This window comes from Peromyscus californicus, unplaced genomic scaffold (assembly GCF_007827085.1).
Source record: "Peromyscus californicus insignis strain IS unplaced genomic scaffold, ASM782708v3 Scaffold_3__1_contigs__length_106647218, whole genome shotgun sequence".
Taxonomy (NCBI): Eukaryota; Metazoa; Chordata; class Mammalia; order Rodentia; family Cricetidae; genus Peromyscus; species Peromyscus californicus.
Window position 1 is genome coordinate 37,358,404 of NW_026294551.1, and position 26,350 is coordinate 37,384,753.

Here is a 26,350-nt window from a genome sequence, read left to right on the forward strand (position 1 = left end):
TGCCTTGCCTTACTAATGGAGGAGTAGATGACAGAGTACCCAGAGTGCCACGAAACAACATTAAAAAGCCCTTCACAGACTAAAAGTGGGGAACGTTTGAATCAGGCAGCTCTTTGTGACTGCTGTCTAAATGGCATGCTAGATGACCTATAACAAACATCTTAAAATCATATACATAATGTATGATTAACCCAGTAGCAGACAAAGATTCCTTAAATTTTACTGTGTCTGTGTTATAATTTACTCAGTAAATTACATCCATATAGTCTTTGATTATAACAGATTTCAACCTTAGTTAAAGCAAATTACCTTCCTCAAAACACAAGTTCTCTAATACAATAAAATCATCAAGTAACACAATTAGTGACATTTGGAAAGCTTTTATTCTGGTTAAATACCATTCACTATATCAACACAAGATCTTGCTGCAAGTGATGCTGCGGGTGCTCCTGTTGTTCCAGCTACTCAAGAGGTTGAGGCAAGGGAACTACTACACCACCAGGGACTTCACCTCAACACACACACACACACACACACACACACACACACACACACACACACACACACACCCCTAATCTTCCTAAAATATGGCTTAAAAACAGCCATGTGAAACCCCATGGTCATCATGCTAACTGCAGGTCTGTGCCCACGGCATCTTTAAGATAATCGCAGCACAGCAGGGATCTCTGCGTGGTTACTCGCTGCACACATGCTCTGTTCTGCCGGAGAGTAAGCGTGCCTGGGTGGAATTCCACAAAGTCAGAATCTATGCAGATGTTCCTTCCCTTTTGGTTTCCTTTAATTTGCAAATCTTGTAATCTAAGCCCGAAGTTGACTGAACCAACATTTAAACCAGCTCAGCAGCATCAGCCAAAAACTCAATCTGTTTCCTATTTAAATGTCAAGACTGCATCCTTTTTGGTGGCTGAAAAAACTGTTGTTTTGAAATGATTACACAGTGGAACTGCAAGCCCTTTAGTAGTTTTATGAACTGCTTCTCAAAGGAAAGCTTTGCTTTTAAAAGGCCTTTAGGTTACGGAGAAGAAGGGAACATTGAACTCAGGATGCTTATTTTTAACTACCCGTTGAAGTTACCTTAAACTAGACAACAGCAAAGCATCTTTTTTTAAAAGTTTATTACTAAGTCAAGATTCCAGTGCTATTCTGAGTCTTACTACCTCAAAGGGAGCCTCTTCTACTGAGGGACGTCAAGGATACATTACAGCTGGGCATGAGAAAACTATTGTGGGGATGGCTATGCTCATTATCTTGATTGGAGTGATGGTTTCACGGGTATATACCAATGTCAAAATGTATCAAACTGCACACATTTAGTACGTGCAGTTAATCATGTTTCAATTATGCCTCAATAAAGATATATATATATATATATATATATATATATCATCACACACATAAGCTTCTGTAGGGAATATAAACAAATTACAATTTTTCAGTGGAAGTAAAGACCCCTGAGTGCAGTCCTTGGTTAGTCCACGACGACTGGCAAAGCTAGAGCAGAAACTTCAGAGAAGGTGAACAAGCTGTGTTCCCAAAGAGTACATGCTTTTCTGCCAACCCCACAGTCAGACGGATAACTACATCAATACACAGGAAGAGAGTTCCTGCGAGTGTTCGCTGTCTGCTCTTCCTATCTCTCCAATTCAAATCAATTACTATAAGCCGCACCTAATACGTACCAGACTGCAGTGAAAACCTGAAAACATTGCCTCATTTAATCTTCACAGGACATCAGCATGATATCCCCGGATCAGTACCATCTTTCTTTCTTATTTATTAAGTTATTTGTTTGTTTATTTATTTCATTCATGTGTTTTGGTGTTTTGCCTGTATGTAGGTCTGTGTGAGGGGGTTGGATCCACTGGAATTGGAGTTACAGACAGTTATGAGCCACCATGTGGGTGCTGGGAATAGAACCCAGGTCCTCTGGAAGAGCAGCCAGTGATCTTAACCTCTGAAGCATTCACTTTTCAGCTAAGGATCCTGAGACAAAGAAAGTCAAATAAATTGGTTCTTCATCTACAAATTCACATCTACAACTTTTCCCGAGAGCCATCATTGTCCCTATTAATCCTGTATATTCAGCCACGAAGGTCAAGAGAATGAGGGTTATAAAGCACCAACGTTAGGTTAAACCTGTAGATGAAGAAAACTGTACAACAGGAAACAAGAGGAAGTGGAAACAAGATCCCTACTGACATCCAGGTTTCCTTCAAAGACATCTTCATTCAAATCTGAGTTCAATCCCTAGAATCTACAAATAAATAAATAAATACATACGTGATGCCAGTACATGTAGAGTGAGACCAGCAGACACAATTGTCTGAAAAGCTTGCTGACCAGCAACCACATAGGACACAACAGGCAGAAACAATAAGAAAGACCATGTCTCAAGGGAAGGGAAGGTGTCTGTGCTATGTACTCAAGTGTACATGCACATACATATACTAACAATAATTAATCCATTGATTTAATTGATTGATTCATTGTTTAAAGGGGAATGCCTTTAATCCCAGCATTCAGGAGGCAGAGGCGGGAAAAATCTCTAACTTCAAAGTCATCCTGATCTACATAGCAAGTTCCAGGCCAAGCAAGTCTACATATGAGACCCTGTCTTTAAAGAATGAAGAGGAGGAGGAGAAGAAAGACATTCCCCTTAAATACCAGAAAAGAAAAAACTGAACTACAAGCTGGGTGGTGGTGGAGCACACCTTTGATCCCAGCACTGGGAAGGCAGAGACAGGAGGATCTCTGTGAGTTCAAGGCCAGCCTGGTCAAGTGAGTTCCAGGACAACCAAACCTACACAGGGGAAAAAAACAAAAACAAAAAAACCTCCTGTCTTGAAAAGCCAAAGGGGGTGTGGGGGAGGAACTAAGGAACAAAGGAAGGAAAGAAAGAAAAACTGAAACAACAGCAATGACATAATTACATGGACATCTCCAGAGACAAGAATCATTTCCATGAGAATTTTAATTTAATTGTATTCCAACTTGTATTTTCTCAGAGAAAAATATATTAATTGCACTACAAAAGTGAGTTTTTATGATAATTATAAATGAAATATAAACTATACTTCAAGTCAGGCATCATAAAAACTTGTAATCACAAAAAATTCAGGAAGATAAGATAAGAGAACTTTGATGAGTTCAAAGCCAGCCTAGGCTACAAAACCAGCTTCAGGCTGGCAGAACAACATGCTTCAAAACAAAAACAGTAAAGATTGGCTCTACTTCACACTTTCAATCTGAGCACTTGGGAGACAGAGGTAGGTAGGGCTGTATGAGTTTGAGTCCAGCCTGGTGTACATAGAAAGTCCAGGCCAGCGATGGATACACAGTGAGAAGCCTGTCTCAGAGAGGGAGAGTCAGAGAGAAAGTGTGTGTCAGGTCTTCCTACTTGCAATGCACAGTCAGATCATTGTTAGCTGAAAAAGGAAGTGTCCTGGAATCATTTCGTGATGTGTGTAAGTCATGTGACCCACTGTATAGTAGACATTCAAATATCAGCATCACAGGAGTTTGTAAGATTATGATTGTCCTCTGATTCCAAAATCACACACTCTCTCTCTCTCTCTCTCACTCTCTCTCTCTCTCTCTCTCTCTCTCTCTCTCTCTCTCTCTCTCTCTCCCCTCTCTCTCTCTCTCTCTCTCACACACACACACACACACACACACACAGAGTAGTACACATAATGCACGAAGGTGCAAACACTGCAAAACCATGAAACAAAGAATTTCCCCACGAAATCATAACAATATAAAAATAAAAAGTCTCTCAGACCATAATGCCAAAGTGCCAATGGTTTCATTATCCATTTAGTGTAATGCAAATACTCTGTGTTTCTCAAATACCATGACTACCTCAAGACAACTTTCTAGATCACACAAAGTCACTCACCTCTACAGTTAATTTGCTTCCTATTCTAGTCCACTTTCAATTCTGCATAAAGGGTCACTTTTGCTCAATGATTAAGGCCTTCTTTCCTTGTTCCTTTTTATCTGCACCATTCTTTCTGGGACTCAGGACTCCCTCCCCCACAAACTAAAGAACAGCTTGGTCAAAATTAAAGCTAAGAAGCCGGGCGGTGGTGGCGCACGCCTTTAATCCCAGCACTCGGGAGGCAGAGCCAGGCGGATCTCTGTGAGTTCGAGGCCAGCCTGGGCTACCAAGTGAGTCCCAGGAAAGGCGCAAAGCTACACAGAGAAACCCTGTCTCGAAAAACCAAAAAAAAAAAAAAAAAAAAAAAAAAAAAAAAAAAAATTAAAGCTAAGATCAAGAGGACTCTACCACATGCCATCAGTGTTTGCACCACATCAACTCTTTCTGGGCGGACGGAAGCAGAGCTGGTGTTTTTAGTTTCGATACAAACAGAGTTACAACACGAGGGGGTGTGCTGCTGAATGAAAACCCACTGGATATCGTAACGGCTTAGAACAGCCATTTCACACTTCCTGTTTGATGGACAGCATGGCTAATTCTTGCGAGCATCCTTTCTGAGCACATTTAAACATCTATACTCCATGTCTGGGTTGGTAAGTAAGGATGTTTGGGTCTCTTTATAAGTGACCTTTCACCCTTACATGACTATGACAGAACTGGTTTAACAGAGCAAGCTTCAGTTTAGGAACGCTGGTGACCAACCCTGCAAGTACCCAGGCCCAGAACCAGGGTTATCTGTTGGCCCACCCCAACATCCACCCATCTACGATCTGCTGGAGCACAGGGGAGGGGAAGGGATGTTAACCCTGCTGACCCAGAGCTGCAAGATCTCCACCACACAGGGCAGCAATGAAGAGCCCCAGTGAGGGCCCAGCATCGACCGTGCAGCAGAGACCTGGGGCCTAGAACCAGACCAGTGATTCCTTTCAATAAATGCCAGGATGTAAAGATGTATGGATAAAGGAGTTTACTGCGAGATACACTGTGTCACACTGCAGTTTCCGTGACTAGATTTGCCCTGTCTTCCTTTTTTTTTTTTTTTAATTTATTTTTCTCTTAAATTTTGGGGTGAGGAGGGACCTTGGTGGGAACAGACACAAAGAATAAATTTTTTGAAAAACGCTGCTGAAAGCGCTGGGAAGATGGCTCACTAAAGGGCTTACTACAAAACTGTGAGGACCTGAGTTCAAGTCTAAGCACATTGCTCAAGAAAGGACTCAGAGGTTAATACAAGAGTTGGGTTCCCAGTACCCATATCTATAGTTAGTAACTGCCTATAACTCCAGGTGAAGAGGATCCAATACCCTCTTCTGGACTTCCCAAGTATCTGCACTCACACATACATGTGTGCAGACAATTTAAAAAATAAAAATTGGAAAAACAAACAAACAAAAAACCTAGCACTGGAGTATGGACCAGGCAGAAGCTAGGAGCTCACTGGTTAGCCCTATCAATGAGCTCCAGATTCAGGCCAAAGGAAGAGACCCAGCGTCAATTTTGACCTGTAAACACACAAAGAAGGGAATGTCCCTGTCCCCTCACACATCCATACACTGATATGCCTACACCACATACACGGACAGGGTGGGGGACATGAATCAGGAACCCATTATTGATGTGGTTACTAAAATTTATCAAGCAAACCTCCCTAGAAAACTCTTAGGCAGAGGAACAGGACTGGCTGCAGGTAAGTGAAGCAGAACACATATCAAAATCCCATGGCTGATATTCTCTAACAAGAAACTAAGATTCTGATTAGAACACCTATAATTGGGTCCAGGGAGATGATGGCTCACTAAGTATCTGCCACACAGGCACAAGGACTGTGACTGACTCACCGAAACCACCGGGGTGGGTTGGTGGTTGGCGGGGGGGGGGGGGGGGGGGGGGGGGGGGGGGGGGGGGGGGGGGGGTGTTTGCTGGTGCTTGTACTTTTAATCCCAAAGTTCCTGTGTCAAGCTGGGAGGCAGAGACAGGACAACCCCTAAAAGCTGCTAGCCTGGAATGCATGGCAGCAAACAAGAGACCCTGTCTCATCTACGGGGGAACACAAGGACAGACACCACAGATTGTCCTCTGACCTTTAAGAACACTTGTGTGCACGCATGCATGCACGCACGCACGCACGCGCGCACACACACACACACACACACACACACACACACACAAATTGTTCTAAGAACAAGGTCACATACACTTTTATTAAAACTATGTCAGTTTCACTGTGAAATTCTGCAGAATGTAACTGTGAAGCCCTACAATGAATTTTCTTTCCCTCTCCTTGGGAAACCACTACCTCTGTCCTGCTCACTTTTCATTCTTTGTTTTGAGACAAGGTCTCACTACTTTGCATTTATTTATAGATCATGCTCTCTGGGAGATCACCATGTCCACTGTACCAGTGGTATCTCCAACTCTCAGACTTCACAGGCAGGCCTGGCTTGTGATTGGCGGAGGAACAGGAATGGGTGGAACACCCACGCTGCCTTGCCATTGGATGACTGCAGGTAAGCTGAGTCCTCCTGAGGCCACAGAGCACTTCTCATCCAGCTCCCCTGGCACATTCCGGTAATGATTCTCCTTCCCTGAGAAAATGACAGAGTTCAACTCTATACATTGGATTTCAGTTAAACTCCCCTGAAATTGCCCACTGTGAGTGCACTATATCTGATCCAGCCGATCTCAGAAAGCACAGACTCTCCGGAATGTATGTCATCATATCATAGCAAGTGAAACAGACCTTTAAAAAATAAAGCCAACGCTGGAGAGATGGCTCAGCAGGTAAGAGCACTGGCTGCTCTTCCAGAGGACCTGCTTCAGTTCCCAGCACCCACATGGTGGCTCACGATGCAGTTCCAGGGGATCCAATGCCCTCTTCTGACCTCCACAGTTACCAGACATATATATGGTACACATAATACACATAGGCAAAACACACATCAAAATAAATGAATCTTAAAATCTTCAAAGATAAATAACAACACAAATATTTCTATTGTTTGATCACTAGCAAATATTTGGGTAGGACATTTGAGCAAACTACTTAGGAGTGCTTGTAATTTAAATTTTTAATTTTAAACAAATAAATGCATTAACATTTCTTGTGGCTGCAAGGTAGCATAACAATGCATTATAAGTTTACACTAACACACCACTCATACCTCAGACTGTCCACTGGGTGTTTCAGAACTACATTAAGTATACGTCAAGTGTATAAGGTCCTGGATTTCTGCCTAACCCTCACTCACATGAAAACTAGAAATTTTCCTAAGTGATTAAAAGAACTATGGTCATGATGAATGTTGTATATATACATTTATGCTAATGTCTCTTATTTATTAAATACAAGATATAGGAAAACAATCCATAGCCATCCAAGAAAAAGAAATAACAATGTCACTTTATTTTAAGATCTCCTGATATCCACTGTTAGATTAACAGGGTCAAATCTCTTGCAAGATGACTTGAGGGTCAAAGGTTATACCACCCTAGAAATGCTTTACATTTAGTATGCATGAAACTGTTTAATATTGGCAAAGACTTTACCACTGAATCATCTTTAATCTAAAATCAGAAACTGATTGATTTAATTATTCACTAATTTACTAATACAGAAGTCTTGTTTGTTATTTGGTGCTGGGGATCAAATCTAGGGCTTTGCACATAATAAACAGACATTCCACAGCATAGCTCCAAGCCCAAAACAAAATATTGTTTCTTTTACAGTCTAGTTTCCTTGAGGTTTGGTTGAAGGACTCCTGGTTTGTCATGTTGTGACTTCTTCCCCGGCTCCTTACCTCACACATCTCCTCACCAATCCTCAGGACAGAACCCAGAGCCCTGCACTTGAGCGAGCAAGCAGGCTATCTTCCACTGAGCTAAACCCCTAACTCCTCAGCCCTGTACTACAATCTCGAAGGTCTCAAACCACCCATGTCAATCTGATGACCAGTCCCACTCATACCTTCCATGCTAGTATTTGGCATCTATGCTACACCAAAAATATGTAAACCTGTTCTTTGATGGGTAAAGTGAGCTAGAAAACCAGAGGTAAAGAGCTAAGAGAAAAGTTAGAGTGCCCACAAGAGGCTTGAATGATTCCAGAGGGAAAGGCAAGTGGAAGGCCTGGGGCCCTGCACTACAGGTTTTATCTATAAGCTGCAAAAACTGGTGGGAATGTCCTGTTCTCTTGGCCACAGAAGTAATACAACCTAATCTGTATTTCCATCAGACCTCACAAACACAATTCAAGAATTAAAAGTGACAGGAATTATTTGTACAGGGCATTTCATGGCAAAAAGAAACTCACATTCCTATTATCCCAAGGAACCTCCTCCAACTTCTAATGAACATGACCTTTATTAAGGACCTCGGGAGGATAAAACAGGAGGGTCACCATGAATTCAAGGCCAGCGTAAGCTACAGATCTTGTCTCAGAACAATGCTAATCTGAGGCTGGAGAGATGACTCAGCCATTAAAGTACTTGGTGTTCTTCCAGAGGACCTGAGTTCAGTTCCCAGCATGGACATGAGGCAGCTCCCAATCACCTGTTACTCATAATTACCAGGAGTCCAATACCTCTCCTGACCTACAAACAGAAACACATACATAAATTTTAAAAGAAAGCTGCACACATCCAAAGAAAGACAACCATCACACCCTATAGTGGCTCACACAGAGATGCACCCCTGCAAGTTTGTACAAAGAAAGACAACCATCACACCCTATAGTGACCCACACAAGGATGCACCCCTGCAAGTTTGTACAAAGAAACACAACCATCACACCCTATAGTGACCCACAAGGATGCACCCCTGCAAGTTTGTACAAAGAAAGACAACCATCACACCCTGTAGTGACCCACAGGGATGCACCCCTGCAAGTTTGTACAAAGAAAGACAACCATCATACCCTATAGTGACCCACACAAGGATGCACCCCTGCAAGTTTGTACAAAGAAAAACAACCATCACACTCTATAGTGACCCACACAAGGACGCACCCCTGCAAGTTTGTGCCTTTCTGTCTTTAGAGATAACAGCACCTAAGTTTAATATTCAAGACTCCTCAATCAAAAGGTTTACAACATTACTGATTCTATTTCTCTGAAGGTTCCTGAGAAAGAAGCAGTATATCATCAAATTCACTCCTCAGTAAATTATCTCATCACTTCATATAATCCACGGCTCCTCCCCTATAACATTATCTTATGACAAGTGATCTTGCATAGATGAATTCCGTAAAAACAAATCCTTTATTCACAGAGTTGGCAGGATTCATAAGAAAAAGGAAAATACTTTTTAAATTGGAAAGGAAGGGGCAAGAGAGGTGCCTTGGTGGTTACGATCACTGGCTGCTCTGTCAGAGGGTTCGGGTTCAATTCCCAGCACCCACGTGGCAGCTCAGAACGGCCTGTAACTCTAGTTCCAGGGGATTCGAAACCCTCACACAGACATACATGCAGACAAAACACCAACGTACATAAATTAAAATAAATTATTAAAACTGGAAAGAAAGACAAAGCTTCTTGGGTGCTGAATTTTACACATACACACACACACACACACACACACACACACACACACACACACACACGACTATAAACATCCGTAAAGCAAACGCTACCAACTCTGAATTCACTACAGTATATTCCCTGGGTCCCCTGGAGTTTGCATTCACTTTCAGCTCCCTTGTAAGCTATCAAGTCCCTCAGCCTTTTTTGAGCTACTTTGAATATGGTGCTGGGTTACTCTCATGAGTTTATTTTATAATGTATAACTCCTTTTTAAGATTTGTTGAATTATTGCTGTTTTTCTTTAAATGTTTAATGCAGTTCATTTAATTTTTAGAATAAATTTAGATTAGCTTACTTTAAAAATCTTTGCAAGATTTAATATTGGAACACTCAGCCATGTTATCCTTGCTTTCAGGCCTGGCTTTCAGGGAATTGCCTCTGTATCTAAGTAACTAAAGAGTCAATGGAGGGTTTGCTCAAAAACTAATGTGTCGGTCAAGACTACACCTTGCCAAAGCATCTGCACATTCACGCTTTTTCTGATCTCCTACCTTTTCTTAACCCTACACTCTGAATACCTCTATGCATTCATGAAGCCTCCACTAATGACAGCCTTAAACTGCACAAGCCATGGGCTCTGGATACACACAGGCCCTTAAGTCAGGAACTCCCATGCACAATGTTTCAGGACTTGGGCAGTATCTGACACTTCCAGCTGAGTGTTTTCGGCCACAGAGGAGAAGGTACCTGGAAGAACCTCTTCACTGGCCAATTCGGAAAGGCTGGGACAGAAGACACTGCAGGCATGGATGTCTCCCAATCCCACTGCTGTACAGGCTTTGGCAGCTGCTCAAGCCTAAACACAGCTCAGACTGTTTGATGTCTCTGTTGACTTCTCCGAAACAGCTGTTTCCACCTGCTCTGCAGATGGCTGTGTTCTAAAACATGCTAGTCAGTTTTAATCCATTTACTCCGGTTCATGTCTACCTGCAGTGCCGTGACCCTCTGCGGAAGTATTCTGCATCTGCCCAGCCTCTTACTCAGAAGGGCCAGCCTCTGCTGCTCCTTTCCGAGGCCTCTGTCATTAACCACTTTCACCCACCTCTCCCTTCTCTTAGCTCCTCCACATGTCAAAATCCCAGCTATATGCATACACTGTGCTTTAGATTTCACATAAGATCCTTGTCTTTAGAGAAAGGGGTTGAGTTTTCGTGCTTTTGAATCCTCCTGGACCTGACGTAACACTCCACACTAAGTAAACTCCCAAAGTTCATTTTCTAATGGCAACAACAAAAAGAAGTTCATACTTCAAGAAACGTAATGGTTCTCAACTTGACTGATCTGGAATCGACTAAAAGGCAAGCTGCTGGGCACACCTGTGAGAGATTTAATTAATCAGGTTATTTGAAGTGGGAAGACCCACCCAAAATGTGGGTGGAACCTTCCAGCAGCAGCCCAAATTAAAGCCTCAAAGAAAGAAAGAGCAACTTTGCAGCTGCCCGCCACTGCTCTCCCGAGCCTGCCTAGCTACCCGCCAGCTGCTGTAGTTACTGCCTGCGGTTCTGATTCCTGTCATATTGTCTCCACGCATTCACCTATGACCTCATGGGATGTGCCCTATGGATGGATGACTGAGGATGAAGAAGACCAGGACCTAGTTTACAGACCACCCTAAACGCTATGCAGGCATCACCCAGAAGTGGACAGCGGGAACATTTCCAGGCACTTTCTGGGACAACCCTGCAAGGCTCACTGGGGCAAGGCAATCTTCACGGGGAGAACTATGGGCAGTGCACATGCTGGTACACTTTGCTTAGTTTGGAAGACCCATGCATGGAAACTGGTGAGAACAATGCCTGGGGAATGGTGTGTAGATAGATCTCTACAAATAGGCAAAAGGAGGAAAGATAAGTTAGCAGAGGAGGGGTTCAACAATCACGAAGACAGGACAACCCTTTAGAGAGCAGTTAGACTCTTTCCCCAGCCATCCTGGCCACAGCCCAACAGGCCCATGAACAAAGTGAATTACAGGTGTAGGGGTGAAGGTTAGGTGAGGCTCAACAACATCGATATCCACTAACCTAGGCTGACCCAACTATGGCTGCTGCTCAGTGTCAATCAAATCCTTCAGCAGCAGAGACCAACAGTGAGCCTGACACCACACCATTCCCGGAATGGCCAGTCAGCAACCTGGTGGCAGGCTGACTACACTGGACCACATCCACCATGGAAAAGGCAGCAATTTCCTTACTGGAAAAGACCCGTCTACCAGTTATGGATCTGTCTTTCGAGCTGTCATGAGTGGCTGTCCTCCAAGGGAAGCATCCTCCATCTTGGGGAGTTCATCTGCTCCCCCTTGCAAAAAAATCATCCCAGCTGGGTTCACACTTTACATCCTGTTATGGAATATTTGTACAGTGTGAATGAAGGTGTATTGCTGTGGTTGCTATACTAAAAAGCTGAACAGTCAATAGCTAGGCACGAGGACTTTCAGGCAGAGAAAGAGAGGAGGAGGAGGAGGAGGAGGAGGAGGAGGAGGAGGAGGAGGAAGAGGAATCTAGGCTCGTGAGAGAGATTTGAGGAAACAGGATGTGGGAAGCAGGATGGGCAGTACCTGACAGAATGTAGATTAATAGAAAAGGGTGAATTTAAGTTATAAGAGCTAGTTAAAAACAGGCCGAGGCTAAGGATAAGCTTTCACAATTAGTAAGTCTCCCGTGTCGTTATTTGGGAGTGGCTAGAAGGACACAGAAAGAACCATTACAACCTCTCCTGAACAGAAGGTTCAGGGAGGACATGAGATTCCCATCTCAGCAGCCAGCTGCTCCCTACCACCCGGCAACAGTGCACTTGTCCTGGAGGATGAGCCCTAACAGAGGGCAGTAAAGAGTAGAACTGGGCTCCACCTAAGGGCTTATGGGGGAAGACCTCATCTCTGTTGAGTAAGGCTTGCAAGGTGGGGCTGGTTGAGGGATTGGTGCCCACATCCCTATAGGCAACCCCTGCTTCTAAGGCCTGAAGGAAGGCTCCCAGGGATAAATTTTGGTAGAATTATGCCTCAGTTTGTCATCAGGACCCTGGAAGGAAGGAAGATGTTGATTTATGCATTCCCCAGAGAAAGAATCTTAGCAATATCTGTACATAATGCTTCCTCCAAAACTGTCCTCCATGGACTTACAGAATGCCTTATCCACCATCACAGAATCCTACACAGCACTATTTCACAGCCAACCCAAAGAAGTCAGACAATGTGCCTATAGTCATGGAATTCATTGGTCTTACCATGTTCCCCACCACCCCAAAGTAGCTAGCTTGAACCACAGAATGACCTTTTGAAGACATAGTTATAAAACTAATTAGGGACTGGATATGATGGCACATGACTTTAAGCTCAGCACTCAGGTGGCAGAGGCAGGCAGATCTCTGTGAGGCCAGCCTGGTCTACATATCAAGTTCTGGGCCAGCCAGAACTACACAGAGAGACACTATCTTTAAAAAAATAAAAATAAAAATAAATAAAAATAAAATAGGTAGCAGTTGGCTAAAGAACCAAGGTAGGGTTCGCCAGAAGTCTCTATACACTTTGAATCAATATGTAGCCAGGATTCACAGACCTAGGACAAGGGGTAAGGGAAATAGTACCACTCATCATCCTCCCAAAAGACCCACAAAGAAAATTTTTACTTCCTGTTCCCTCTACTTTATGCTCTGCTGGAATATAAGTTTTGGTTATGGGGGAGTACTCATGCCAGGAGACACAGAAAACATTCTACTCAAAAGAAAGCTCATTTTTCTTCCCTCGCCACATTGTGTTCCTGATGCTCTTCAAAGGAATGTTTGGAGGGCTGATAGATTCAGACTACTGGGGGGAAAATGGACTGCTTCTCCACATTGGAGATAAGGAAGAATATGTCTAGAACCTAGGGGATCCTTTAGAACATCTCTTGGTGTTACCATGGCCTATGGCAAGATAAATGGTCCAGACACTTCAGGAATGAAAGTATGGTTCACCCCTACAGGTAAAGAATCAAGCCCTGAGAGGTGCTTGCTGGATGTAGAGGAAATACAGAATGGGTAGTAGAGGATGTTAGATACAAATACCAGCTAAGAGCCGGGCGGTGGTGGCGCACGCCTTTAATCCCAGCACTCGGGAGGCAGAGCCAGGCGGATCTCTGTGAGTTCGAGGCCAGCCTGGGCTACCAAGTGAGTTCCAGGACAGGCGCAAAGCTACACAGAGAAACCCTGTCTCGAAAAAAAAAAAAAAAAAAAAAAAAACAAATACCAGCTAAGGCCATGTGTCCAGTTACAGAAATGAGGATTGTAATTTCCAAGAATAATTCTGTCCTGGTTTGTTACCAATATGTTAAACAGATGTGTTTTATTTCCTCTATCTCTTTATCAAGTAGCATTGATTGAGACAGTATCAATGGCAAAGTATTCTAAATATGTATCTACATATTGAGCTTTCAATACTAATAGACTAAGAACTCTTCAAGGTACCATGTCTATTGCAAGGGAAAATAATGCATTTGCAGTTGTACCTGGAATCGTTACATCACATTAGAAAGTTATGATATTTTTATTGTTGTCAGTTGGAAATTCAGCATGACACAAGTTTGTGTCAAACTCACAAACTCCCCCCCCCATTCATAGTAGCTAGTATGAGCATGACAGCAGTTGAGTATCCCTGACACTCAGTTAACCCCTGTGTGAGGTCAGCAAATATGGTTTTGTTTATGTTTTTTGTTTTTGTTTTTGTTTTTCTGAGACATGGTTTTTCTGTGCAGCTTTGGTGTCTGTCCTGGATCTCGCTCTATAGATCAGGTTGACCTCGAACTCACAGAGATCTACCTGGTTCTGCCTCCCGAGTGCTGGAATTAAAGGTGTGCACCACCACCACCTGGCTAGCAAATCTGTTCTTTGTGTAAATCAAAAAGGAAATGGCACTTTTTCATAATATTATAAAGTATAAGAGAGAAAACCAAGGAATGCCTTTAGAGTTGCATCAGGCACAAGCCACAGCATCAATACACTACCAAACATTAATAGATGATGAAAGTAACATTATTATATTACCACTGGATAGCAACTTCTGCAGTAGAGGCATGAGTGTTAATACTACACAGCAAATGTAAGAACACTTTCCTCAGTGCTGACAATCTTGTCTTTCCAGACTGCACCGTGATCTACTGTACCGCCTTCATCTGATGCTCGGCATCACAGCACAGGAAAAGAGAGTAATGAAGGAAGCAAATACATCACCACCAATGCTACATGTTTCAAGGCTTCACTTGGAATATCCTTACCCTGAAGATCCAATGCTCTTACAAACACCAAGAAGAGGTCTTTTCTCAGCAAAGTTATCACACTTTTGAGTACCTGTTAGAGAACATAAAACAAAAAGTATGTTTTGAGAAACTCTTGTATATTTCCCATTATTTCAAAATGTTTATACTAGAGGATGGGGTAGATGAGTGGTAGATCACTTGTCTGCCATGTACAGAACAATGGGCATATGTGTGTTTATATACATGTTCATATACACACACAACAGAAACTTATTCAGTATAATCTATTCAATCCACACATTTAACTGTATAAAACAAAGAAAACTGAAGGAGGAAAATATTTTAAACATTAAAGATACTGACGACATTTTATTAAAGATTTTTGTTTCATTGGCACCTGTTTCAATCTTACCAACATTCTCGGTGAGATCAAAACCCACATCCTAGAGTGCTGACTAGCTCCTTAAGACTAGCATGGTCGCCAGCCTGTGATGGCGTACACCTTTAATCCCAGCAGAGGCAGATGAACCTCTGAGTTCAAGGCCAGCCTGGTGTACAGAGTAAGTTCCATTATGGTCACGGTCACACAGAGAAAACCTATCTTAAAAAAATCCAAAAAAAAAAAAAAAAAGAATATTCATAATATCTAACTATTAGGACAGAAAATATATCTTTTTTATTTATACATGAATAAAATTTTTAATGACACAGTGATTTAAATGGTAATTTTAAAGGAAGAATAAAGTCACCTAAGAAATGAGACCATCCTTGCTAGTTGCTAGGGTATACAAATAACGGAAAATAGACTACTAATAGCTTCACGTCACAAATTCTGTCAATTCAGCACACACAAAATAAGCATTTGAATAAACTCTATACCTGCTCATAGTAACAACAAAAGAAAATAACAAAATTAACTTGTTTTATTTTGTTTTACCGTGAAGACAGCATCTCCTCTGTGGCCTAGGCTGGCCCTGAACTCCAGACCCTACAGTCTCAGCAAGTACTACCACAACACCTAGCTTCCAATGTTTTTTTTCATTCATTATTTTATTTTTTTGGTATATGGACCTTCTGCCTGCCTGTGTCTGTGCATAATCTGCCTGCAGTGCTCCAAGACCAGAAAAGGGTGCCATCTCCCCTGGAACCGAGTTACAGACGGTTCACTGTAAGCCACCATGTGGATTCTGGGACATGAGTCCTCTGGAAAAGCAGCCAGTACTCTTAACCCCTGACCCATCTTCCCAGCCCCAATTTTTTTTTACTTTTTTCCTTCTCCCTTTGAGAAGGTCTCATGTAGTCAAGGTTGGACTTTAACTTATAATGTAGCCAAGGCTGTCTTTAAACTTTTTATCCTCCTGCCTCTACCTTGAGTCCATAACACAATACTATTTACAGAGATAGAGATTAATAGTTAATGGTTCAGAGTATTCCCATTCAAGTCAGTAATGACACAAGAATACTCAACATCGATGTTCTCATTCAAATCTATGTCAAAATACTAGTCAACATAATAATAAATGAACTCAGCAATATTCATTAATATAAGCCAAGTGCAGGGTTGGAGAGACACTTCAGTAAGTCAAGTGTGTGCCTTAAATGCACAGAGCTGTGTTTGATCCCCAGAACCCATGTTAAAAACAGTAGTATTGGGGGCTGTACTGATGGTTCACGGGTTAAGAGCACATGTTGCTCTTGTAGAGGACCTGGCTTTGGTTCCCAGCACCCAAGAGCAGCTCACAACTTCTGTACCTCCAGTTCCAACTGCCCCTATGGCCTCCTCAGGAGACACTCATGCATGAAACTAAAAAGACACCTTTTAAAAAATAAAATTAAAATAATAAATACACTTTGGGTCTAAACGACATAAAAAGATGTTCAACCACACAATTCCGAGAAAGCTCTAAAAACCATATTAATGGTACTAGGAGAGTTTGTGCTGCTCCTGGTCTAGTGTTGAGAGTACCTAAAGCACCGGAGGAGGAGAGGACAGTCTGACCCTCTTCACACTTCCTGAGAGAGATAAAGAAACTCCCACATGACAGACTTTCTTCACCAGACCATAGACACCACTGAACACAGGAGATGAGAATGAGAAATGAGCAAACCTGAGCAAACACACTGAGGTCTAGCCTTGGCTCACTCTAGTTTTCCACACATGACGGTCATCCTAGTCATTTCTTTCCATCTTTCCTTTCCTGTGGAGACTCCAACACATATGCAGAACCCCATTACATAGCCTGTGCATGACTCTCTCCTGTGCCTGCCTCTCCTGCCGTCCGTCCTAAAGCTTGGGATCAGGCACCAACTCACAGGAGGTCAGGAGGCTGGAGGAGAAGAGCACTCCCCCACAATGCACTTGCTGTATTTTCAGGACGACTGCTCGTGTTTGATTGCTCGTGGCTGTTTTCCTTGTTGACACAAGGTCTCTATTGTATAGCCCTGGCTGGCCTAGAATTTGCTTTGTAGACCAGCGTGGCTGAACTTGAACTCAAAGAGATCTGTCTGCCTTTGTCTCCTGAGTGCTACCACACTTGGTCAAGATTCTTTATATCAAAAATAAATTAACAAAACTAATACCTTATCTAGGATGGTCTAGTAAGAGAGAAACAGATTTAATAAAAACAGATGGATCATCAAATGATGAGTAGCTCATATACTATTCCTACTACATTGGATAAATCAGAAACTTTCCAGCTAAGGGTGTGTGAGATGTCTGATCAGATAAATGTGCTTGCTAGGCAAGCCTAATAACCTGAGTTAGATCCCCAGGACCCACAAAAGGAGAGAACAAATTCCCAATGGTTGTCCTCTAACCTCCATATAACTCCATGGGACATGCATGAGCGCTCTCGCTCTCGCTCGCTCTCTTTCTCTCTCTCTCTCTCTCTCTCTCTCTCTCTCTCTCTCTCTCTCTCTCACACACACACACACACACACACACACACAATCATACAAACAATAATATATAAAATAAATATCTTAAAACATTCCACTTAAAATTTATTAAAAATTATATTCACATAAATTGACATTTATCAAACACAAGATCCAAATTTTGATAAAACTTTCACCAAATTACTTAAAATTATAAATTTACAACCCCTGAATCCATGTATATGATGGCCAAGATTTTGTCCTACGCATACATTCAGGGATGAGAAATCACTTACACACATGATTACTCACTCCAGCACTGTTTAACATAGTGAAGGAAGAAAGAGCCAAGTGTGTGATGGAGCATCCATTCCCCACAGCTGCAACCGGGGAGTGCTGAATGTAAACACCGTGGAGGCAGCAGAGAGAACAGGGAAAGGCGCTACACTGAGTGTGGGAGGGAGCCAGACCTACACAGCGTCTCTTCTGCTGCCCACCCTCCCCAAGGACACATGAAAGTCAGAATCGGCGTTGACAGCGGAGGCCTGGGAAATTAGAAGACTCGGGAAGTGGAAAGCAACTTCAATGCTGAAACAGTTTCTGTCTTCTGGTTTTCAGCCCATGTGATACATAAATTTACTGTCAAATGTCTGTGTTCACTTTAAACCAGAAGCCAAATGCCAAGAGACAAGTCAGTGCTTATTTTCAATTTGAACACAAACTGGGAGGATGAAAACATGCATTTAATTTTATTCTCTCTAAAAATTCTATGACACCAATTATTGAAGTTTTAAAATATGTAATAACCCCAACCAAATTCACTCAGAGTTGAGTACTGATCAATTTAACAGCTCTAAGTAAAAGCTAGAGGCTTCAGTGGTAGAAAAACACACCGAGATTAAGGGGACTTTATATAAAGGATTATAAAAGGCACATTAAGTGATTACACCAGGTACGCTTGGGACTGGATGTGAAAGAACCAGCCTAAAATAAAGGGGACTGGCTTGACACTGGCTACTTGAGAAACTCTCAGATGCAAAACCTTTACTTGCAGACAACTCAACTCACGCTCCCATCCCTAACGGCCTGAAAGGCGGGCAGCTCTCTAGAGCCTGGGACAGCAACTCCAGGTGAACGGAGGATTAAATGACAGCATAGTGCTCAATACTGAAGCCGCCTTTCCCATGCCCAGGACACCTCACTCTCGAGTTTCCCAAACACCAGTGTCAGATCCTTATCGTCCACGGCTCCTCTGGGGAACACAACAGCCCCAGGGGGAAGGACTGGAGAGCTGTCCATCAGAACACTCCATCCAGCAGACCAACCGCACAAGGGGAGCTGTGGTAATGAAAGTGAAGCCCCAAAGCTGCGAGTCAGCTTTTGAGTGCAGACAACTGTACACGGACAGCCAAGGATCTACAGTCATTTAGAAGAGTGTCTCCACAGGAAGAAAACATCGAGAATTACAACATCACTCTTACTGACTTCCAAAGTGTGAAGATACTGAAGACACAGAACAACACAAGAACACCATGAGAAATGGATGCTGAAGGTTTAAGGAAACTCTGGGAGGCTGGGATCGAGTTCAGAGAGCAGACTGCTTGCCCAGAATGCTCAAGGCCCTGGGGTCCATTCCTCATACTGGGTAAACCAAATCAGGCTTGGTGGCTAGAAGCTGTAGTTCTAGCACTTAGGAAGAGAGGCCAGAGGATAGCATTAGAAGTTCAAGGTCATCCTCAGCTACAGAATAAAAACAGAAAGAGAGAAGGGAAGAAGTGAGTGGGGAGAAAAGAAGAGAAAAAACCTAAAATTTTTCAAATGGTAAACGTTATTTTAAAACTTGAACAGACACCAGAACACTGTAAAATATGCACAAGAAATGTTCAAAATCTGCATTTAAAGATTCACTGTGGAAGAACCAAAGAGAAAAAAACAAAAGCCAGGCAGGAGGACGGCAGCAAGTTAGAGGCCTGACTCCATCTCCATATAAAAAATGAACAAACAAAAAGAATATCTGTTCAAGATCAAAATATTGCACAGTATTCCAAAAATGCATAAATTTTTATCTTATTACATAAAATTTTAAATAAAATAAAAATAACTTGACTGTTCAAACATAGTTTACAATGGATTATTTCTGCTTCTGCTACAAATCCGATTTAACAATTAATAATCTGACTTTTAAATCCAAGCATGAGTTAAAATTTAACTGATCCAAAGCCTACACTATTTCTGTACAAAATTAATTACAATTGGACTGCATCTACACAGAGCCAATCCTTGACCCCTTCACCATGTGGTCTGCTTCCTGGTCTTTACATTTGCACCTACTCTGTGCAGACCAATCTGTTAATTTGATGGAAGAATCATCAAGTTTTCCAAGTGCAATCCTGATGAGACTGGCTTGACTATTTCACTCTTCTCAAAATGTAACTGAAGAACCCTGCTGGTTCCCGCCGGCCTCCTAGAACTACCAAGGAGCAGACTTGGCCACAACACAAGCCCTAAGGTTGACGCTCTTCGTGGACAGTCAAAGGCACATTTGTAAGATGTAAGAGAGAAGCCCTAACTCGAGCGCAGTGCCTCCCACAAGGTACCCCCTACAAAAGACAATTGTAATGACCAGACCACAAAAAACAAGGATCCCCAAAGTCTCTAAATAAATGAGGCAAACCCCTCTACAAACTAGAAAAAAAAGAAACAAAATTTCAGAGCTTAAAATAATGTCAGTAAATTTTAATTCTCATTTAAATATTTTTATTCTGGATGGCCTGAATAAATACAATTCTTAAAGTGAAAGTGTATACATTCTACACACTCATAAACAGTGCAATTATCACTTGGTTTTTTTATGCATATAAATAGCAGCCTGTACTCTTCCTGGGGCCCAATAGAGTCATCGCCCTCCGGTAATGTAATCCTCCAAATTGGAGCGGATTAACTTTTGATATATAAATTGTGTGTGTATTTGCATGTACAATAAATAGAGAGAATGACGTTACACACACCTGCCCCACAGCACTTGACAGAATGCACCACAATGATTGAAATGGAATGCAGCTCACCAAATCCATCAAATACAAAAACTGCTGCAAAGTCCTTTGTTAAACTCCTTTTATTCTAAATCCTTTTAATTCTGTCCTATAACACTAAAACATTTCTAAAAAGCTTAAAATCCTAATAAATCACACAATTAAAGTAATGAAAATGGGCCTGCACACCAAGTCACCAACTCCTCCACCACTCAACAAAATTCGAAACAGTTTGCTTGTCAGAAAATGTTAACTAATATCCCCCATCACACACACCATTGTAAACTCATTTAAACCAAAGAGCTTAAGCTCATAAATCAGCCTTGAGATTTCAAGACATCAACTAGAAACAGCTTCTACCTGAGTCCAAAAGCAGATCCAGAGGCAAATAAAATCCCAACTGGTGATGAAATATTACGCCTCTCCCTTTTGATGTTGAAGATGATGTCCTGCATATAAAGATTTTACACAACACTATGTCCTCACTAATAAATTTTTACTGAGAAAATCTTTTCCAGAAGGATTTCTTTGAACAACTAAATTCATTTAAACCATTCAGCTAAACTCTCCTAAAACCTCCCTGCCTCCTCTCTTGGAGACAAGGTCTCGTGTTGCCCAGGCTGTCCTCAACCTCACTACATAGCTCGTTGACTATGCTGCTGGAATACTGATCCTCTGCCCCTAAATCCCACAAGCTGATGTTACTTTTTCTTTTTTAATGAAATCATTTTCTTTAAAACAGACGTGACCAAGTTGTCCTTGAGGTGTTTTACTTACAGATGACCTCAATGTGAGCACAATGTGAGATACCGGCAAAATGTGAAACTTCAGATGATTGTATTGTCAATAAATTTTTTGTGTCAGTTTTTAAACTGTCAGGATTTTTGAACGGTACAATTCCTATTTTCTTACCAGATTATTCATAAATAATCCCCATCATAAATTGGATAATCTTCTTATGTCTTTTTCTTATCTAAACAGGAAAATGTGAGCAAGTGCCTTTTTTTTTTTTTTTTTTAAACAGAGAAGACAGGGATGAAACCTGCAAGAAGCCAGACCCCAAAGTTTCATGAACCTGGACCAAGCATGAGAGAGTCAAGACAAAAATCTCACTGCCATAAATACTGGACCTGAATATGGTCACAAAACATAACTTGGCGTTTGCCCTCAATATTCAAAATACATGCATACACTGTAGTCTCCCAGTGAACTCAGATTTCGTTCTTCTAGGTCCAGGGGCTGAAGACAGGGTGCCCTCTATCAGTCCCTACCTACCTCACTCTAGCCCTAGACATCTTTTTGAGTACTTAGCATATGAGATATTCACTCTGACAGCCAGAACTTCTTTCACAGACTAGACTTGTTAGATGGTCAAAGCCACCAAACTCTGCCACTGTTCTTCAGGACCTACCTGATCAGGGCGGAGGTTACACAGCTTCTCCCACTGCGGTACAACTAAATGTCACACCTGACTCACTGGAAAGGCTACTGTGAGAAAAAATGGGCAAGGATGGAGAGAAAAATGTACGTCCCAACTCTGCTGGGATATAAGCAGAGTGACTGCCAAAGGCTAATTAGTTAATTATTTATTGCTATTGTCAAAAGAGGCCAGCACCAATATATACAAGAGGGTAGTTATGAGTGTTGGAAGGGGGACATATGCAAAGGGCGTTTGTTACAACATTAACATCTACTCATGTGTGATGCCAGCCCTGCTCCTGCTCTGACCAAAATGCCACTATCCCTTTGACACCTCTCCATGATATTCAGCCTGCACCATACCCGGCTTTCCAGCCTCACAACACAATACTTTTTACTCTCTGCTGAATACTCTCCTATATCTTTTACATGTTGGCCAAAACACCTCTGAGTCAGAAAGGCCTCTCTGTCCACCATCTTTCATCACAGTCTATCCCATACCCAGATTTATTTCTTCACAGCACCTACCTGGGCCTCATATCGCACACATTACATTGATAATCTACTTATAAGTTCAGCACACCCACGTCTTAACTCCTTGACACTAAGACCTATACATCAATGATCACAATCGATATATTCACAGCTCAAAACCATGTTCAGGGGCTAGAGAGATGGCTCGGTGGTTAAGAGAATTGGCTGCTCTTGCAGTGGACCCAGATTCAATTCCCAGCACCCATATGGCAGCTCACAACTATCTGTAACTCCAGTTCCAGGTGATCAACACCCTCCTCATACAAACAAAACACCAATGTACATAAAATAAAATTAGATAAATTTTAAAATAAAAAACATGTCAAGTCCATCCGAAGAGCTTGAATATAAGCTTCAAACTACCACACACAAAGCTCTGCATTTGCATGCTACAAATTAGGAAAAAATACCATCAGCAGTCAGGGTACAAACTGGGATACCAATAGCAGTTGACTGGGGTGCTGGCACAGGGGTGAGAGACTGTGGGATACCAAGAGCAGGTGACTGGGGTGCTGGCACAGGGGTGAGAGACTGGTAACAACAGACATGGAAGAACAAAGTCTAAAAGCCTGAAGTCCTCGCAAGAAAAATAGAAGCACAGGAGGATCATGAAGTGGACAGAGCATTAGTGAGTCACGAAACATGAGCACAGTCACATGTAGGTGAGGGGAAAACCATGATTTAACATGCTATGTAAAGGACACTATTAAAAGCACCATACTGTGAGAAAATACATGCAGAACACATAGTTTAGACAGAACCACTGTTTAAAATAGGCAGGAACTGGGGTCTGGAGCTTACTGTTCAGTTGGCTGGTTTGTGTTTTATTTGTTTTTGTTTCTATCTGGGTTTTGGAAGTTTGCTGGAGACTACACTCAGAGACTGGAACATACTACCCACACTTCTATGACAAGGCTAAGCACCTAGAATCAATACTTTAAACCAACAACAAAAAACAAGCAATTTTAAAATTGGCAAAAGACCTAAAAGGCCAACGCCTTTGACCCAGCATGTAGGAGACAGAGGCAAGACGGAACTCCAGGCCAGCCAAGGCCCTGGGTGTGTTATGGATCATTGTGGAATTGCCAATTCCAACAGTAAGATGCCCCAGAACAGCTACTGCAGTGGCCAACTGCAGAACCTTTACACCAGGAGGTGGGGAGGATGTACTGCAACAGAACTGTCATTCCTTACAGGGACAACTGAAAACATGGTGTCGCCACTGTGGAAGACAGTGTGACAGTTCCTTAAAAACTAAACATGCTCTCACCATAAAATGGCCTCAGCTTCCTGGATATTTACCTAAGTGATACAAAGACATGTCCACACATGTGAATGCTTACAGTGGTTTTATTTACTTCTAACAGCCAGACTGTACTAAATGTGGATGCAACCAGCATGTCCTCCTGCAGGTGAACACCTCCTGTAGGTGAACAGAACCAACCTTGACTGTGATGAAATATAATTCACGACTGAAAGGCAATTAGTGAGCTATCAAGAAATGGAGACTTGAAGCAAAATGAACTATATATCATTCAACAAAAGAAGCCAATGTGTAAATATGATGTACTGAATGAGTCCTACCATGTGACATTGAGAAAAGGGCAAAACTATAAACACAGATTTAAAAAAAAAAGTAGTCAATGACTTAGAATTTTTTACGGATTTATTTTTATTTAAGTGTATGTGTTTACTGGTGCAAATGTAGCCTACATGTATGTAAGCAAAGAGCCTCGCAGGGCGGTGGTGGCGCACGCCTTTAATCCAAGCACTCGGGAAGCAGAGGCAGGTGGATCTCTGTGAGTTCGAGGCCAGCCTGGTCTCCAAAGTTCCAGGACAGGCGCAAAGCTACACAGAGAAACCCTGTCTCAGAAAAGAAAAAGAAAAAAGAAAAGAGCCTCGACAATGGGGATGCTGTGTAACCCCACGATGCCAGCTGCTCCCAAGGCTGGCACAGAAGCATCACGAGGTCAAAGCTTAATGGGCTACAGAGACAGCTCAACTGCTCAATGGACAACCTTTGGGAACTCTGCCTCAAAGCATCAAGATAAAGGGCCATTAGGTAGAGCATTTACCTAGACTCACAAGGCCAAAAACAATTCAACATCATAGGTGAAAGAAACATTGATGGAAGAATTAGCAATATTTGTAATATAGATATTTGGCAATATCTAATAAAATTAAACATACACTTATATGTCACAGCAACCCCACTTCTAAATAAAGACCCATGAGAAATCAATATATGCAACTAACAGCAATAATAGCGGTTTAAACATAACAGCAAAACTGGAAAGAAACAAAATACCCTTGAACAGCATATCCAAACAGTGGAATACTACTCAAAAATGAAAAGGCAAATGAAAACTAATATGAGGAGGGGGAGATGGCTCAGCCAGTAAGAGTGTTTGCTTACACAAGCAGGAGCACCAGAGTTCAAATGCCCACATCAAAAACAAGTCATGGCTGTGTCTGCTGGTAAGTGCAGCATTTGCAGGGTGGGTAGAGCAGCCAAGACAAGTGAACCCTGGGAACTTACTAACAAGTCTGCCTAAAACACGCATCTAGCTTCTGGTCCAGTAAGGAATCCTGTCTTAAAGGAGCAAGCTGGATCATGACAGAGAAAGACACCCAATGACCTTTTCTGGCCACTGTGCATCACACAGAAGTGCACACCAGCATACCAATGTGCAAGCACTCTACACACACACACACACACACACACACACACTAAAATTAAAATAATGTTTAAAAATGGTATAACACATGTGATCTCAAAAGCATGATAATATATGCCTGCAATCCTAGAACTTGAAAAACTGAGGCTGGAGGATCAAAGAGGAAGAGGAAAAGGAAAAGGAAGCAGCACATGAGGAGAGAAAGGAAGTGGGGGTGGAGGAGAGGGAAGGAAGAGAAAAATAGAGTAGGAGAAGTACTCATAAGGCTGTAACACCATCAGAACTTTATTCCTGAAATGAGGCTCTGGTAGAGTGCTTAACTAGACCCTGGCTAAGCACTATCCAATACACAACACTATTAAAAATAAACTAATAAAAATTTTTAAGAAGTAGAAACCTGCTCCTGTTAATGACCAAATGATAGTTCGCTGTATGGATATACCACAGTCTACCAGTTGGTAAATATTTGGGTTATTTCAATATTCTTATACTACTGCTATAAAGCTCAATGTATTTTCATTCTTATATGGACATTATATTTCATTTCCTGGTTGTATACCTAGGGACAGAATTGATGGGTTCATGTGGTAACTCTATATATAACATTTAAGGAACTTCAAACTAGTTTTCAACATAACTCCACTAATGACACAGTCCCGGGGACCATGATTGAAGGTTGTGATGTTTCCACATCCTTCCCACATTTGTTTTATTCTGCTGTGTATTGTAAGTATCCTGGGGCATTCAGAGGTGACAGTCGTGGAGAGGCCTTGCTGGGGTGGACAGTGACACACTGTTCAACACCATTCATAAATTCATTCACTTCAAGACAAAAATTGTCAATGAGGGTAGATTTTATTTATTTTACACTAGCTATTACTAGGGAAATGCTGGGGTTTAGGTTTCATGCCTATTTCACAATAAACAAATACAGACCAAAGATTCAGCCGTTCACCGAGATCCAATCTCCGTGAAAGCATTTCCCGTGCAGTGTCAGCCATGTTTATCCGGGTCACTATCATTAAAGGCCGCAGTGATTTTCAGT

General features: G+C 42.0%; 1 protein-coding gene across 7 annotated transcripts in view; it reads right to left on the reverse strand.

Annotated features, from left to right (window-relative positions):
* Positions 1-26,350, reverse strand: part of Bcas3 (BCAS3 microtubule associated cell migration factor) — a 506,689-nt gene that overhangs the window by 427,840 nt on the left and 52,499 nt on the right. For all 7 annotated transcript variants that reach the window (XM_052759620.1, XM_052759614.1, XM_052759617.1 and 4 more), the window contains exon 7: positions 14,784-14,856. In XM_052759620.1, coding sequence (XP_052615580.1) covers positions 14,784-14,856 — 73 coding nt within the window. The remainder of the gene's footprint in view (positions 1-14,783; positions 14,857-26,350) is intronic.